We start from the raw sequence: 17,671 nt of genomic DNA, 5'->3' as shown, positions 1-17,671 counted from the left end.
CCTAAATCATTACATATTTCAAGTTTAACATTTAGTTGCTAAATAATCTCTCATTTTGATGGAACAAGATTTTTATATTGTTATTAGAATGCTTCAATAAAATTGCTGGTGACATGACGACTCTGGACAAAAGATCAGTGTTCAGATACTTTTTCATGAAAGCCTGTTCTTTTTTCATTCGGTAGACTGCTTCACCCATTGAACAAAGCAAATTCAGCATATAGTTTCTTAAAGGTGTTACAATTGTGCCTTTGATTCTGGAGTTGCGTATTGTATCTCAGACATTGTCTGCATTCTACGCGCATTTGGCCATGGCAGGATGTAATATAGTGTCAAAAGACTGCATTACAATGACTTGGGAAGATAGGATTTTCTGCTGCCCTCCAGTGACAACAAAATGGTGGTGACTATTAGAAAAATACTGGACTTCTTTATCTAATACTAGAGCTGGCTTGTATTACCAGGTTCAAAGTGCTAATGATACCTATGTCCCTCTAATCCTGTCATTTGCAATGGCACAGACTTTCCACACTACATTATTGTAGAAGGAGCAATGGCATCTTCCTTTGTCATTAAACCTTAGTCAGTGGAATTTAGTTAACTGCCTTCACACCACACAAGCGATCATCACAAAAAAAGAATGGCATTTTTTAGCTACAATTTCAATTTTAATTTCTTCTCTTTGTTCTGCTTACAATGTCACGTCCCCAATGATCCTGAGGGCAAAGTGTCTGTCTGACTCTATCCCTTACCAATGCTATTCTTGTTTGGGAAAGGTGGGAGGAAACAACTTAGGCCATAGTATTTAACTAACGCCATCACTTCATAATTTGCAGCTCCTTGTTTTGAAACTCAATAGCAGAAACCCTTAAGCGCAAACTTATATTCCATCGTAAAATCATTGAATATTCTTTTACAAAGTTAGCGACCATCAGAAACTTGCTGTTCTCTGACTTACCTTTCTGCCATAGGCAGTGTGTATAGGCAGAGCCAATCCTGTAACATGATGAAAACTTGGTGTCATTGATAGCACAGAAGCTGCCTGAAGAGGCCTTTACAATGGACATATCACTGATTAAAGAGAGTGCTGGTAGTGCCATTGTTTTTGTTCACTGCATTTGCATCAGGTTTGCTATTTTAATTCTGACTTGTCAGACTTACATACTGGGCACTGTGATCAGCACAGCACGGACCTCGGCTGGGAGAAAGTGGGGAGAGCTGGCCCAGGAAAGAGCTGGAGGAGACAGGGGGCAGAGTCTAGAACTGAGAGCGTGGGGAGTCTAGAAGGATTTGGGGGGGGCCTTGCAATTAAGCAAACCAGGGAACTAGAGTTTGGATGAAATGTAAAAATTATGGAAAAAGATTGGAGTTGTCATTTGGACTAGTGGTGATGTCAGGCTGAATTTTGTTGATCTGACAGGGGTCCCATCAACAGGCCTGAAAGCAGGGTGGAACAGGGGAAGTATATTTCAGTGATTTACTGAACCCATGGCCACATTTTACAGCTGGACGCGGGGTGATTGGTTGCCACTGGGCAGTCATTGCAGTTAAGGCTAATCAGCCGTCCTGCAAGCTGTTTGACAATTGGAGGTCCACAGTGCCACCAGCTGGACTGCACCTGGAAAAAGAAGACACTATAGAAGGATGATACAGTACCTTCTCATTGCCACTAGGGGCTCTTGCATAGGCCTAAAGATTCCAAGATAGGTCCCTCCATCAACATTCACCCTCTCCTGCCAGCCAGAAGATACTAGGATTTACATGGTAATTTCACAGAACTGGAAGAATGCCAGTGGCAGCAGAAAGAGGCAATTAATAGCCACTTAAATGGTTCAATTTGTCTCTGGGTAAGAGGTGGGATTGTCTGCCATCCTCTCCACTGCTGGCAGGTTGGCAAGGAATTGGGAGGCAACTGACATATTACATAAATAAGGAGTGACCACTGTGCTCTAACCCCATTCCCATCCCAGACCAACATCAACCATTCCTCTTTTCACTGCAGTCCGTAAAGTCCATCATCATACTCGCATGACAGACAACGAGGTGATGTTCCCCTCCTCCCACAACACCCTTGGAAGTTTCAAAGGTGTTGGATACTTTTGCCAGCATTCAACAATTTTTAAGTCTTTACCATCTCAATGATGCAGAACTTAGTTGCAATGTGAGATTTATAAGCACCAACAGCATCTGAACTGTGCTTTCAGGCATTCGACAACCTCAGTAACAAATGTCAAATTCAGATGGTCCACTTCTAGTAGTCAGAACAGCAGCCTACTGTGATAAGGTAATCAGTTTGAGAGCGTGAAAGGATCTACTCCCTGCTTCATCCACAGTCTCTCTGGGAGGTCATGTGTCACCAGCAGCTTTCTGGCTTGTTTAACTCGCTAATCATTACAAGCGCTGCACTGACTGACGTGGTCACTGTTTTCATTGTTCAGGTTTGGCCAGTAGAGCATGTCTCTTGCCCCCCTCCATCTTGATTCAATTCCTTGGTGATTTACATGGATGCACTTTAGCATGCCTCTCTCCACTCCTTTGAGATAAAGAATCAATTTCCTTTGCACAATATTATATCTTCAGCTGTCAATCTCTGTATGCCCAATATGTTTTAATAGCAACATGTGTGTCCTTTATGGTCTCTGACCATCCTTCCATCACTACTTTTTGTAACAATGGAGATCTGTACCTTATTCTATAGTTTGCTTGATCTGAGCAAGGCTCAGGTCTGTTATATTCAATGTCTCTTCTGGGTTGATGATTTCTGCAGCATGACAAGCTCCTGCTTCACATCGAATTTGGAAGATTTCACACTCGGACACAGTATCCTCCACATTCTTCGTTCGGATTGCTGCTCAACAACCTGCCTGCAACATAAAGCTACTTCCCTTGCTTGTCTGTAACATCCAGATAGTATCTCTGTAATGGAGTTACATTCTTTAGCTAAGATAACAAGGCGTAGAGCTGGATGAACACAGCAGGCCAAGCAGCATCAGAGGAGTAGGAAAGGTGACGTTTCAGGTCTGGACCCTTCTTCAGAAATAGGGGAGGAGAAGGGGACTCTGAAATAAATAGAGGGTGGGTGCTGATAGAAGGTGGATAGTGGAGCAGATAGGTGGGAGAGAAGACGGACAGATCAAGGAGGCAGGGATGAAGCTAATAAAGGTGAGTGTAGGTAGGAAGTGGGGGTGGGCATTGGTCAGTGAGGTGGGAGGAGCAGATAGGTGGGAGAGAAGACGGACAGGTCAAGGAGAAGCCTACAACCCAATGGTCTCAATGTGGACTTTACTAGCTTCAAAATCTCCTCACCCCGACCTCATCCCAAGACCAGCTCCCCCTCTCATCTCCACCTCCTTGGCCTGTCTGTCTTCTCTCCCATCTATCCGCTCCTCCCACCTCACTGACCAACCCCCACCCCCACTTCCTACCTACACTCACCTTTACTAGCTTCATCCCCACTTCCTTGATCTGTCCGTCTTCTCTCCCACCTTTCTGCTCCACTATCTACCTTCTATCACCGCTCCCCTCTCTATTTATTTCAGTGCCCCCTTCCCCTCCCCCATTTCTGAAGAAGGGTCCAGACCTGAAATGTCAGCTTTCCTGCTCCTCTGATGCTGCCTGGCCTGCTATGTTCCTTTAGCTCCGCACCTATATTCTCACCTAGCCCATTCATCAACACTTTGTCTTTCAGCTAACTCTCTGCAGGGTAATCTAAATCCTTCTCCAGTAAGACAGTCTGAGCAACCACTCTATCCTTAGTATAATTATGGGTTTGGATTATTCCTTTGAAGGAAAAAAGGAGTTATCTTCCCTTTAGAGTGAAAAAACAACCTTCATGGCTCTCATCTACCCTATGTACTTCTTCTGCACACTGTGACATCTACCTCTTTTCTCTTACCTGTAGTTAAAGCTACAATCTGATCTGTGACCTTTTGCTTCTGAGTTTTCTTTTCAGACTCATTCCTATGAACTTCAGCAAGTCCCATGAGTTTCTCTTTCAGCTTCCAGGATTTCCAACAACTATATCATACATTATTACAATGGAAATACCTTGGCTTCCGATTTTCACCTCCACCCTCAGTACCATCCTTTCTAATTTGAATTTGGGGTATTTCCAGCTATCCATTCCTTACCTTGGCTACTTGTCTTCCATTTTCTAGCCCTTTCAAATTTATGAAGATGATGGACCAAAGATAAAGTTAACTGAGACCATCAGCCATTTTTGCTGCCTGTCTAATAGTTGCAAATCATTGGACTTCAACACAAATTTTTATTATGGAAACTAGTGGGTTTTTAAATTCCTATAAAAGAATAACCACTCTAAGCACGTAACGCATGGTTTCACTTTCTAATGCTCTTATTCACCTGTTAAAAATACTTTGCTTGACTCTTTCAAATTCAATATAGGTTTGCCCAGGCAGCTTCCTTCAATTATGGAACCTATGCCTACATGCCGCAGGCACCAACTCGTATGCAGCCAGTATGAGTTGCTTCACTGCTGTATGCTTCTGAGAAACCTCCCATGAAAGTGAAGGGTAAATTTCCTGTTCTTTAGCTGTCAACTTACTTTCCATGAGTAATGTCCAGTTCTCTTTTGCCCAACTCATTTGCCAAGCAATTTTTTTCAAATGACATGAAAAATGTCTCTACATCCCCTTCCTCAAACTTCAGTAGGGCCTGTGCATTTCCTTAAACATTAAACATTTCCTTACTGGACTTAAAATTACGATTCAGATTCTCCCCAACAGAAGCTGCATCAGCACCTGATGTCTCCTGTTACAGCTGTGCTATTTTAAGCTTATATTCATGCCCTTTCTTCTTTTTCCCTTTGCACTTCTAAATTTTCTCTTTTCTGTTTCCTGGTTTCTTAATTTGGTCTCACTTGAACTTTTTCTGCCATTTCTAGTTGCTTCACTTACTGCTCATGCTCCAGTCTCTTCAGCTGTAACTGCATGTCAACCGTTTCTGATACTTCACTACAGGAGGTATTTGGTCCTCTCTTGTATTTCCTATAAGTCCAAGTACTATGCTAATACCTCAATTATCTGTGTCCTTTTAGCTCTGTTAGGCAATACTATCTCCAGGTTCCTGCAAAAAACAAAATCAGTCAATAGATAGTAGGAACTGCAGATGCTGGAGAATCCGAGACAACAAGGTACAGAACTGGATGAACACAGCAGGCCAAGCAGCATTTTGCTCCTATGATGCTGCTTGGCCTGCTGTGTTCATCCAGCTCTGCACCTTGTTGTCTCAAAATCAGTCAACTTCGGTTTTGAAATTTCCTTTAGGAACTGCCAGTGACAACTCTGCCACCTGCAGGTAATCTTTTGCTGTTTCCACCACCATGCCTTAAGTGCTGCACAGAACCTGGTGATAGCAAGAACTGCAGGTGCTGGAGTCGGTGCTGAGTGTGGAGGAACACAGCAGGCCAGGCAGCATCACAGAAGCAGGAGAAGAAGTATCCTGACCCGAAACGTCAACTTTCCTGCTTCTCTGATGCTGCCTCGCCTGCTGTGTTCCTCCAGCTCTGCGCTGTACAGAACCTGGTGTTTTGTTCACCTGTATTATTTACCGAACTACACCCAAATCTCATATCCAATCAAAACCAATCCAATCTCAATCCCCATCCCGATTCCACGTCCAAATCCGAATCGTAGACCATGAGACATGATTCTTACATAACAGAATTTTAACATCAACTGCATTTATGCTATTTCACAGAAGTAACAAATGCTGAGTCGTGTTTCCAGTCCAAGTATGGACATTAGTTATTTTCTTCAATCCTAATGAGAATCCTGCAACACAGTCAAATGTGTCTCTCAAAGACTAAGTTATTCTGATAAGTGAGAAATTCTCAGCTATAGCGTATGCTTCACAAATGCATACCTGTTTCTTCGCTTGTTCCTCAATGTTACGCTGGAACTGAAGGTCTCGTTGTTTAATTACAAGGCGTTGCTGTTGAACTTTCTTGCTCAGTAGATCCATATATTGTAAACGCATGACATTACGCAGCCTGTGCACATTCTTGTAAACCTCCAGATGGCGCTAAGATAACAAGCAATAATCACATCATTTACAAGCCGGCTTTGGCACATAATGAATTCCACACGTTTTCGGCAATTAATCCAGAACTATGAGTTTGAAATAAAAACCGTGTTTAATAATGTGATAAATACAGCACAAAAAAGGATGATTTCACACCAAAATGGTTCATAATTCCTGGTATCGTGACAACTGAACATATAGTTAAACATTCACAAACTCTCAAGGGTTGGAGCAGCTGGAGGAGGCAAGTGGTTGATTTCAAGAAACGAACGTGCACATTGTGCAACCTTTTATTATAAAGAACGTTCCATTGCGCGTTGTTGGTGCTTGATTCACAAATTGGCAACCATTCTTTTTTAAAATCCTTGTTCAGTTTACCCAAGTGCCATGAAAATGTTCTCATCAAGATACCTTCATTGCTTCCCTCTATGAGCATCTTCTCATCCGGAGTGGTTTCAACCTCCATTTCAATTCATCGTGAGTTCCTTTCTCCAAGTTCAAATGTCCTGCTGGCCTTTCTTAATCTCACATCCATATAAAGTCCCCAACCCATATCCACAGATATCTCTTTGACTTTGCCATCTCATGCAGCCTTGTTGCTCCCATTGTATCATTTGATATACAGCTATTTCTCATTCCTTCCTTGCATCACTGCCCACCCACATGCCCTTCATACTTTCAATCTCACTTTTTTTTTTAAACTGCATCTGTCCTTGGGAAGGGCACTCTCCAAATTCACTTGCAATGTCACTTTCATAATCTCAAACTCACTGGTATTATGATCCTGTCAGGCATCATTGGTACTTATAGACAAAATCTAAACACCTGGCAATGAACTGACAAAATTATTCCACAAGATTTCATATTTTTAAACAAAAGCAAACTAGCATATATGAAGAGAAATGACATAAAATATCATTAATTTAACAAAACGAATGGTAAAGACCAAAGCTACAAATTTAGTTCTACATTTGACTATACTCTAAATGTTTCCTAATCTTACAGAACCTTGAAGGTTCATCCACTTTTCCTGGATCCAACCCAAAAGTATGCAACAGCTCTGTCAATTTCACTTTAATTCTCCTCAGTGTTCCAGCTATCCTCTGAAACAAAATGCCATGGAAATGTTTCCATTAGTTTCTTTGGTTATGCAACCCTCTGTCTTTCCTTATAGACTTGTGACTGTGGATGTCTTAGGTCCTTGTTTGGGTTACCAGCAGAAACCCAACTGTCTTCCCACTTTCCCGGCTAACTATGCCATTGTATGTGACAATCTTCTGTGAGGATCCTGTGGAGTTCTTCCACTATCTGTCAACTACAAAAAAAATTGTCCGGCTATTTTCCCTTTATGAGAGAATGACCCGTCTAGATATTGCAAACCTTCACCCGGAATTGCTAAATACATGGCAAAATGGTATGTTTTTGGATGATTCAAACAGACACACAAACAATTACATTACTTTCAAGACAGCTGTTTAATCCTATAAACCATATTTCTAATCTTTAATGGACTTTTACGATGCTCATTCTTAGAAATGCTTGCTTTTGGTTTCTACAGAGATAGCAATAGTCATCCCAGCTCTACTAAGAGGTTTAAAAATGGCTCAATATTCACACTTCTTAATCTGACCTTGCAGATAAATATAGATTAGCTTTTCATGGTAATTAACTCCAAGTTTGTTTGATTTGCATTTACCTCAGGGTTATTCATTAGTTTCTCAATCAAATGCCTCAATTTATCTCGAATTTGAAAGTCTACTTCCAAAAACTGAAATGTTGTATTCTAAAACAAATGAATTGGGAACCAGAGTTTTTCTGTAACATTAGCATTAGCCTTCCATTCACCATAACTTTTCTACAGCTATTAATTCACCTCCACCTTGGATATTCTAGACCCTACCAAAACCATTACTCTCTTGCTCTGGCCATTTCCCCAGTATAATCCTTACCTCTGTTTAAGTCTAAGGGATACAGACTTAAATAGAAATTTTTACAAATATGATGTTCATTAAGGTTCTGCTCATCTTTAACTGAAATTATGTTGAGCAATAGAAATTAACTCAACTTCACTATTCAAAACTTAGAAGATCTGAAATAGTCCCGACATGTTTAAGGATTGGTTAGTTTTGCGACCGTTGTCATAGTGGTCAATAGCACAGAAAAAGGCTTTTCGAATCTGCGCCAGTCAAAACTAACCACCTAAATATTCTACTCCCATTTTCCAGCACTTGGCCCATAGCATTTTGTGCATCGGCATCACAAGTGCACATCTAAACACTTATTAAATGTTATGCGGGTTTCTGTCTCTACCATCCTTACAGGCAGTGGGTTCCAGATTCCCACTATCCCCGGGTGAAATAGTTTTTCCTCACATCACCACTAAACTGCTGCTCCTTCCATTAAATCTGTGCCCCCAGTCATTAATTCCTCTGTAAAGGGAAAAGTTCCTTCCTGTCTACTCTATCTGTGCCCCTCATAATATTATACAACTCATTATACAACATAATCAAAGACCCCTCCTTTTGCCCCTATTTGAAGTCAGATGAAACTGTCTTTCATCTTTATTAGATACTTTACCTAAATCTATTCTTAATGTTTGCATCCGTATAGCTGGAAAAAGACACATTTGTTAAAGCTTTTCATTTTGCACTTATCAGGACGTTTTTGATATTCAGGATTTTGCAGGCTGTCATTTCGAAGTAATGTCACTAGACTCGTAACTCAGAGTCACAGGCTAACGTTCTATGTCCACGTGTTTGAATCTAACCATGGCTGATGGTGAAATTTGTGTTCAAATAAAACTCTGGAATTAAAAGCTAATCTAACAGCGACCACATAACCACTGTTAATTGTTGTAAACATCCATCTTATTTAAGGATATCCTTTAGGGAAGGAAATCTGCCATCCTTCCCTAGTCAGACTCCAGACCCACGGAAATGTGGATGACTCTTAACTGCATGAAATGGCCTAGCAGACCATTCTATTCAAGAGCAATAGGGGATGGGTCCTAAATGCTGGCTCAGCCAATGATGCCCACATCTCATGATTGAATATTTTAATGAAAAAGATATGTTTAAATTTTAAGCCTGCTTGGCTGTTAACAGTCAATCATAATTAATAAGTGTATTCTCCATGGCAATGCCTCTACCAATCAAAGCCCACTTGCAGCTAATCAGCACTCTATTCTCAAGAAATCTAAATATTTGATTTGGTATTCTTGCAAAACGTCCTGATGAGTGTAAGATAGAAAGCTTCAAAAAAAAAGTGTTTTCTCAGCAATGCTCAAGTCCTGCACTACCAAACGATTGTATCTGTATTATGTCTGATACAAAATGTGATATATTTTAAGTATTGTCATGATATTATACAAGCTGACAGCAATTAATTATACTGTTGGCTGCACAGCAAGTAAAATGGTGCTCCAGTTATGTTAAGGATGCTAGTAACAGACCATTTTCATATATATTTTGTTGACAGGGTAGATAACCTGCTAAAAGTGTACATTGAAAGCATTTCCTCCGAAGTCTTCAATTTCACTGGGGACGGATTTTCTCCTTTGAGCGTTAGACCTTAGCAGGATAGACACATTTAAATACAAGATAACAGTGTGGAACTGGAGGAACACAGCAGGCCAGGCAGCATCAGAAGAGCAGGAAAGTTGACGTTTCGGGTCAGGACCCTTCTTCAGAAATGGGGGGGGGGGGGGGGGGGCTCTGAAATAAATAGACAGAGGAGCTAGGTGGGATGGCGATAGGCGAGTGCAGGTAGGTAGTGGTAGGGATTGGTCAGTGAGGTGGGAAAAGCGGATAGTTGGGTGAGAAGACGGACAGGTCAAGGAGGCAGGGACGAGAGGGAGGGTTGGTCATGGGATGAGGCCGGGGGTGGGGAGATTTTGAAGCTAGTAAAGTCCACATTGAGACCATTGGACCCCCTCCCTCTCTATTTATTTCAGAGCCCCCTTCCCCCTCCCCCATTTCTGAAGAAGGGTCTCGACCTGAAACATCAGCTTTCCTGCTCCTGTGATGCTGCCTGGCCCGCTGTGTTCCTCCAGCTCCACACTGTGTTATCTCAGACTCCAGCATCGACAGTTCTTACCGTCTCACATCTAGATACAAATTTTTGCACCATTAAGCCGTCCACAATTTAGTTGAACAGGAAAGTATGGTATTTTATTATATTATATTATATTATATTATATTATATTATATTATATTATATTATATTATATTATATTATATTATATATGATAATAAGTACTTTCTCCTCCACCCCATCCAGTGCAGTTCTGGTTGGTTTACAAGTTGAACAATATCAAACTTCATAAATTTTCTTTTGAAAAATATAAATATACAATGGTTCAACATGGCCAGACAAGCAAGTTCCATAGATCTCAATACCTGTTCCTGCAGGGCCTTCTTCGTTGCTTTCATTTTCAGATCCTCTTCATCCTCACCCAATGAGCTATGTTTTCTGAGCTTACCTGGCTTTCCAGTCTTTTGGAGTCTGCTGTTTTCACCTCTGTCACACTACACAAAATCAGAATTCCCAGCATAAAATAAACAGGACATAGATTTTTCAGAGAATGTTCTGGACACGTTATCAGGTAACAAAAGGCATATTTATATCTATAAGATAGATTCAGATATGGCTATAAAATCTTATGATTGTCATCCATTACTGCTGTACTGCTTGTTTTTGCTATAAGCTACAACAACTTCTTACATTTTCACCACAAGTACAATATTCTTGTTACACTTGCATTGCAAATGTTGGCTAAGTAATAAGGTAAGCACGAATAATATGTTATTATCCACTATAAAGTGCAGATTTTTAAAATAAAGGTTTTGGTTTCAGTACTGTGAAGGTCTTTTTTTAAAAAAAAAGTCACAAAGTAATTTGGAACAGTGAACTAAACATATCCTTTCCAAGAAAGCACGTGGTTTAGTCAAGTACCTAACAGGTACCTGCTGTGTTAATTGATAGAATGCCTGTCCTGCTGAGTTTGCAACAAATAGAGAAAGCAGACTATTTCAGTTTGGTCTTTGGCTTCAGTGCAGAATGAACAAATTTCAGACAGGAGAGAGAGTTTTCTCCTTAGCAGAAGGGTTTTAGTTTGTGAAATCTTCAAGCTGTGAGAATTTGTACCCAAGTTTCATATTGCCGGTTTAGGCCAGCAGTCCAAGAGGGAGACTGGAAATAAGTCATTAAACTATCTCAGCAGCCCTAGGAAAGCTAGACAGAGTCGTATTTGTAAGAAATTAATGAGTTAAGATAGGAGTGATATTTCTCTGGGATTTGTTTATCTGTAACAGAGTGAGGAAACAAATAGAAGCTTCGCTTTACACTTACGTTAATCTCTTTCTAACCGTTCCATATAGAAAACTTTGTTCGTTTCTTTTTCCTGCTGTATAATAAGCTTGTTATTTTGTTACTGAATCTTTGCAGTTTTGCGTGAACATATTTCAGTGACTAACCACCATGATAACCAACGCAAAAATCAAACTTATGATCAAATAAGTCAGGTTTCCATTGCAGATCTGACTTGCTTAGTATGACAATCAGCTGGGATCAGAGAAAAATGAGGGCTTTTGTAGGAAGGGTAACATTGAATATTAACAGGAATAGATGTCTCTTCTAAAGAAATGATAATTTATAGATACTAGAAAACAGGAGTAATTTGTGAAATTTTTACATGGATTATAATTTCAAAATGGTTTTGGTTAGACGTTTCTGGGAGTAGAAGACATAAGTAGATTCATAGAAACGTTAGCTAAGGATAAACTGAGAAAGTTAACAGATAAGAAATAAAAGCAAAATTTCACAAGCATGGGATACTTAAGGTAATTATCCAGGGCTTAGAATTAAAAATAGACTAACTGAACTTGAGGTGTCTAGGCCCAAAACGTCAGCTTTCCTGCTCCTGTGATGCTGCTTGGCCTGCTGTGTTCATCCAGCTCTACACCTTGTTATCTCTTGAGTTGTCATTATTAGCATTAGTGAAAATTCAGTTAGAAATAAAAATATGTTTGAGGTTTTAGCAAAGATTTGTAGCTTTGGTTGTGGGTGAGGTTGCTGACGTGCTCACTGAGCTGGCTTGTTTTTGTTCAGAACTTAACATTAGTGTGCCCTCCGATGAAGCGATGTTGTTCTACTCCTCTTGGAATTTATACTGTCTGGTCTGTTATGGTGAGTGGTGTCATTTCCAGTTTTGTTCTGTACGGGTTTGTATATGGGGTCCAACTCTATATGTTTGTTGATTGCATTATGGGTTGAGAACCATGCCTCTAGGAATTCCCGTGCATGTCTATGCTTGGCTTGGGCTACTATGGTTACATTGTCCCAGTTAAACTGATGGCCTTCATTGTCTGAGTGTATCGATATTAAGGAGAGTTCATTGTGTCATTTTGCTGCTAGCTGATGATCGTGTATTCTGATGGCTAGTTTCCTTTCTGTCTGTCCGATGTAATGCTTGTGACAGTCGTTGCATGGTATTTTGTAAACTATATTGGTTCTGCATGTTGTGGGAATGGGGTCTTTCGTCTTTGAGAGTGTTTGTCGTTGAGTGGTTGTGGCTTGTGTGCTACCATGATTCCTAGTGGTCATAGGAGTCTCATTGTCAGTTCTATTATATTCTTGATGTAGGGCAGTGTGGCCAGTGTGTTAGGGTTGTTGTCTATTTAGTGGGCACCTGTGGATGAGGTTGCGGGGATATCCGTTCATAGCGAAGATTTTGTATAGGTGCTCTTCCACTTTCCTACGTGGTCCTGGCGTGTTGCAGTGAGTGGTGGCCCGACTAAGTGGTGTCCTATTACAGCTTTGTTTGTGGATGTTGGGGTGGTTGTTGTGGAAGCTGAGGATTTGATCAGTGTGGGTTGCTTTCCTGTATTACTGAGGTTTGGAACTCCCCATTGGTCATACGTTCAACTCTGATGTCCAAAAACGGAAGCCGATTGTTGTTTTCTTCTTCTCCTCTTGTGAATTTAATGCCAGCAAATATGTTGATGAGGTGGTGAGTCTCTTCTAGTTTGGTGCGTTTAATAATGATAAATGTCATCCATGTACCAGATCCACAGTTTAGATTGAATGTGGGGGAGGGTAGTGTGTTCTAGTCTTTGCATGACTGCCTCTGCGATAGTCCCGAGATGGGTGACCCCACTGGTGTGCCATTGATCTGTTTGTATACTTAACCATTAAAGATGAAGTTTGTGGTGAGGCACAAGTCTAGTAGTTTCAGTATGTTGTCATTGCTGATGGAGCTGCTGGTCTGCATTCCTGCTTTGTCTAGTAATGTGGCCAGTATTTCTTTGGCTGGTGGGATATGAATTGACGTGAATAATGCTGTGACGTCAAAGGATACCATAATCTCATCATTACTGATTTTTACATTCTTGAGGAATTCTTGGGTTGAGTGGATGGAATGGGGTGATCCGTTAACTAGATGTTTCAGCTTCTGTTGTAGGTCCTTGGCCAGTTTTTGTGAAGGTGTGCCCAGTAGGGAGACAATGGGTCCGAGGGGGATGTCGGGTTTGAGTACATTAGGAAGTCCACAGAAGCGGGGATGTTCGTGCCTTCTGCTTGTCTGTCTTGGTTATCTGATCTGCATCCTTTAGTCTCTTCAGTATCCGGTGATCCTATTACCTAGCTGCAGTGTTGGGTCTATCGCCACCTGTTGGTAGGTGTTTGTATCTGCAAGCAATGCGTATGCTTTCTCAACGTCGTCCAGTTTGTTCATAATGACGGTCATACACCCTTTGTCCTCTGGTAGGATTATAATATTCTTGTCTTTCTTGAGTTCATTTAGTGCTTTTCTCTCTGATGCGTTCAGGGTGTCCTATTTGTTCCTTCGGCTTAGTGTGGGGATTATAGTTTGTCGGATGGCTTGTTGTGTTTCATCTGTAAGTCTGTTGTCTTTTAATGTGGTTTCCAGGGCGGCCAATAAATCTGTTGTGTTCGCGTCTTTGTGGTTATAGTTCAGTCCACGTAATAGGACAGCTTTCTGAGTTTCTGCAAGTGGTCTGCTGGGTAGCTTTCTTTATCCGTGTGTCCGGTTTGTTGTTGTCCTTGTCTTTGTGGTGGATCAGTTTGGTAAGTTTCTCCTGTAGCACCTGTCTCTTCTTAGTTTTGGTCTTGTGTTGATTGATGGTGATGGCCTGTAGTGTTTAGCTACTGTGATTTTTGGTGTGAAATTTCCTATTCGTACTTGTAGAGTCGGTTATGGGCACGATTAAACATTACCAGTACCATGCCAAGTCCGTTCTGTTCAGCTATTTTGTGTGCCTGTGAGTTGAGTGGAGGTATGTACTTCACGCTACAGGGCAGTACCTGGTTCCTGAGGTATTCGTGGAGAAAGTGAAGTTGTTCGTGGGTAGCACTCAGTCAGTTGGGGAAGGTTTCCCATTGTCTTTGCTCAAATGTTAAACACCCATGGGCGCAAGATACTAAAAATTGCCCGATCAGGGCCTCTTCCTACAAACAGCCTGCAAGAATCCAACAAGTTCTCATTTCTTCAAGCTGGAATGTGATTACCCAAACATCACTCATGGCAACATCTCAGTAACAGGAATTCTGTAATGGCCCTAGTAGCAGCAGTGAAATAGTAAGTTGTATCAATGCAGAGATGAAACAAGTATAGGAAAAGCACAATGGTTTGATTGTGCATTTTAACTTTCTTACAAAATGGTCAGTTAGTCAGAAAGGTGCAAAATTTCTTGATTGTATTCAGGATAATTTTCTGTAACAGTATATCCTAGGACATTCCGAGTACAGGAGTAGTGAAGACTTGTTTCAATTGTATAGAGCTTGGTTAGACCAAACCTGGAGTACTGTGCAGTTTTTAATCTTATTATCTCAGGAAAAATATTATTGCCATAAGTAAAATATAAAAAGAGAATGTCACCATTGTTCTACTGGGCCATTGGACAGGTCTCTTATTACAGAGACATGACTGGTGGTGGTTTAACCTGAGAGTCATCATATCTCAGGTGAGGGGTCAGGAAAGTTCACCAGACTTGATCGCAGGAAGGTGGAGCCATCCTATGAAGAGAGATTGACCTGTATCGTTTAGTTCCAAAGAATGAAAGATGATCTCATTCAAACTTACAAAATGTTTAAAGGCATAGAAAGAGTAGATGCATGTGAGATGTTTCCCCTACTTGGGGAATCTAAACTGGAAGCTTAATTTAAAAATAAGGGGACGTCACTTAAGTCCGAAACGAGGGAAAATTATTTTAATTAGATGGTTATGAACCACTAGAGGCTCAGTCTTTGAATATATTTAAGAGATTGATAGATTTCTGATTAGTGCAGAAGGTTATGGGGATGGAGTGAATAACAGGCATTGAAGTGTTTGAGCAGTCATGATTGTATTGGTCAGGCTAAATGGGCTGATTGGCCTATGCCTGTTCCTATGTTCATTTGTTCCTAGAACCAACAAGGGACATGCCACATTACATTTAGTTAGTGGCCTAATTGTGCAAGAACATTTATTTCATGAGTAAAATTGACAGTAGGAGGGCAACAAAACAACTACAAGAAGAGAGAATGAAAAGAAACTTGCAAAAGATATCAAAAGCAACACAAGAAAACTTTTCAATTACATTAGGAAAAAAGGCCACAAATGATGTTTTCCATTTGAAAACTAATATTGATGCTCTTCTTAAAGTAAGTAAGGAAATGACAGACATGTCGAATGATTTACTTTGCACCAGTACTTAGAGTAGCGGAAGAGGTCGGTATGTCCGTCATCCCAAGGAAACTGTAAAACAAAGACAGGGACTTAAAATATTAATGTAAACATAAACAAAATAAATGGAAATGAAGAAATGAATGGCACTAAAGAGCAACAGATAGTTTCCCTCCAAAAGATATTAAAAGGATGTGAGTACTTTGCAGATGTCTGAACTATATTCTTCCAAAGTTTGTTCAATTCAGGAACTGTTCCTTTAGATTGGAAATTTAGGCCTGTGACTCTACTATTTATGAAAGGTCTATAATTAAAGATTGAGTACCTGAAAACCTTAAAAATTTTCAGCACAGCTTTTATTAATCTGATTGGGACTTTTTTGAAGATGTCTAAAGGGAATATTTTTGGATGTTATTTATGTCATTTTCCAGAAGGCATTTCATAAATCCCTCACAAGACACTTCTACCTATAGTTAGAACTCATGGAATTGAAGGCAGAATTATTCACCCGGTTAGAAAATTGGCTGAGTAGAAGAAGACACAGTAAGGCTAATGGGCAGGTGCTTGAATTGGGAGGCTATAACTAGTGGTCTCAACTCATAACTGAGATGCAGCAAAAACTGCAGATGCTGGAGTCAGAGTCAATAGTGTGGAGCAGAAGGAACACAGCAGATCAGGCAGCATCAGAGGAACAGGAAAGTCAACGTTTCAGGTCGAGACCCCTCATTAGAACTGATGAAGGATCCCAACCCAAAATGTCGACTTTGCTGTTCCTCTGATGCTACCTGACCTGCTGTGTTCCTCCCACTCCACATTGTATTGACTCAATTCATAACTGTTTTCATTGCCAATTTAGATGATGGTAAAGGAAGACACAATAAAATTTGCCAATGATAACAAAAACAGATGGCAATGCAAATGGAGTAGACAGATGTTTAAACTCAGAAGTATTAATAAATTAACCAAAACTGTGGCAAGAGGATTTCAATATGGGTAAGTGTGAGGTCATCCAGTTTGGACCAAAAATAAAGGGTGAAGTAACTTTCTGAAGGGCAAGAAGCTCAAAACAATCTAAGTCCAAAGAGTTTGGGCAGGGGTGTTGGGTGGGGGATGTTGATCATTAAATATCATGAACAGGCATGGATAATAATTTACAAGTCTGATGGAATGCTAATCTTTATATTTAGAGGAAGATAAGACAAGGAAGTTGGTGTAACACAGTGTGGAGCTGGAGGAACACAGCAGGCCAAGCAGCTTCAGAGGAGCTGGAAAGCTGATGTTTCAGGTGGAGACCCTTCTTCAGAAATGGGGGAGGGGAAAGAGAGCTCTGAAATAAATAGAGAGAGGAGGGGTGGGGCTGGGGAAGGTAGGTGCGATGGTGACAGGCGAGTGCAGGTAGGCAGTGATGGGGATTGGTCAGTGAGGTGGGAGGAGCAGATGGGTGGGAGAGAAGACAGACAGGTTGTGTCAGGTCAAGGAGGTGGGGATGAGAGGGAGGGTTGGTCAAGGGATGAGGCCGGGGGTGGGGAGATTTTGAAACTAGTAAAGTCCACATTGAGACCATTGGGCTGTAGGCTCCCGAGGCGGAACTGGAGGAGCAACACCTCTTAATAGGACAAAATATAATTCAACATAACAGTATTTATCTTTAGTAAGTTTATAAAGGATCTTCGGGTAATAATACAGTAGAGAACCAAGCCAAATGAAAAGACAATGGAAAGGGTATAAAAGAGCAAAGTGAGACTAGGAACATAACAGCAGGAAACAAAAAGGAACCTCAAAATTTTCTATAAATATAAAAATCGCAAAATGGTAGTCAAACTAAGTGTAGCATCAAGCTAACAAGGTGTAGAGCTGGATGAACACAGCAGGCCAAGCAGCAGAGGAGCAGGAAGGCTGGCTTCGCAGTGGGGTTAAAATTGTTTCAGAGATAGTAGGAACTGCAGA

General features: G+C 40.8%; 1 protein-coding gene across 3 annotated transcripts in view; it reads right to left on the bottom strand.

The window, feature by feature from the left end:
- The window catches only part of si:ch211-130h14.4, a 121,683-nt gene that overhangs the window by 88,513 nt on the left and 15,499 nt on the right, over nucleotides 1-17,671 (bottom strand). For all 3 annotated transcript variants that reach the window (XM_048601484.1, XM_048601485.1, XM_048601486.1), the window contains exons 3-4: nucleotides 10,440-10,568; nucleotides 5,884-6,042 (exon numbers count right to left, since the gene is read on the bottom strand). In XM_048601484.1, the coding sequence (XP_048457441.1) occupies nucleotides 5,884-6,042; nucleotides 10,440-10,568 (288 nt within the window). The remainder of the gene's footprint in view (nucleotides 1-5,883; nucleotides 6,043-10,439; nucleotides 10,569-17,671) is intronic.

This window comes from Rhincodon typus, chromosome 9 (genome assembly GCF_021869965.1).
Source record: "Rhincodon typus isolate 14 chromosome 9, sRhiTyp1.1, whole genome shotgun sequence".
Taxonomy (NCBI): Eukaryota; Metazoa; Chordata; class Chondrichthyes; order Orectolobiformes; family Rhincodontidae; genus Rhincodon; species Rhincodon typus.
The sequence above is the reverse complement of the archived record's forward strand: the minus strand, read 5'-3'. Positions and strand labels throughout refer to the sequence as shown.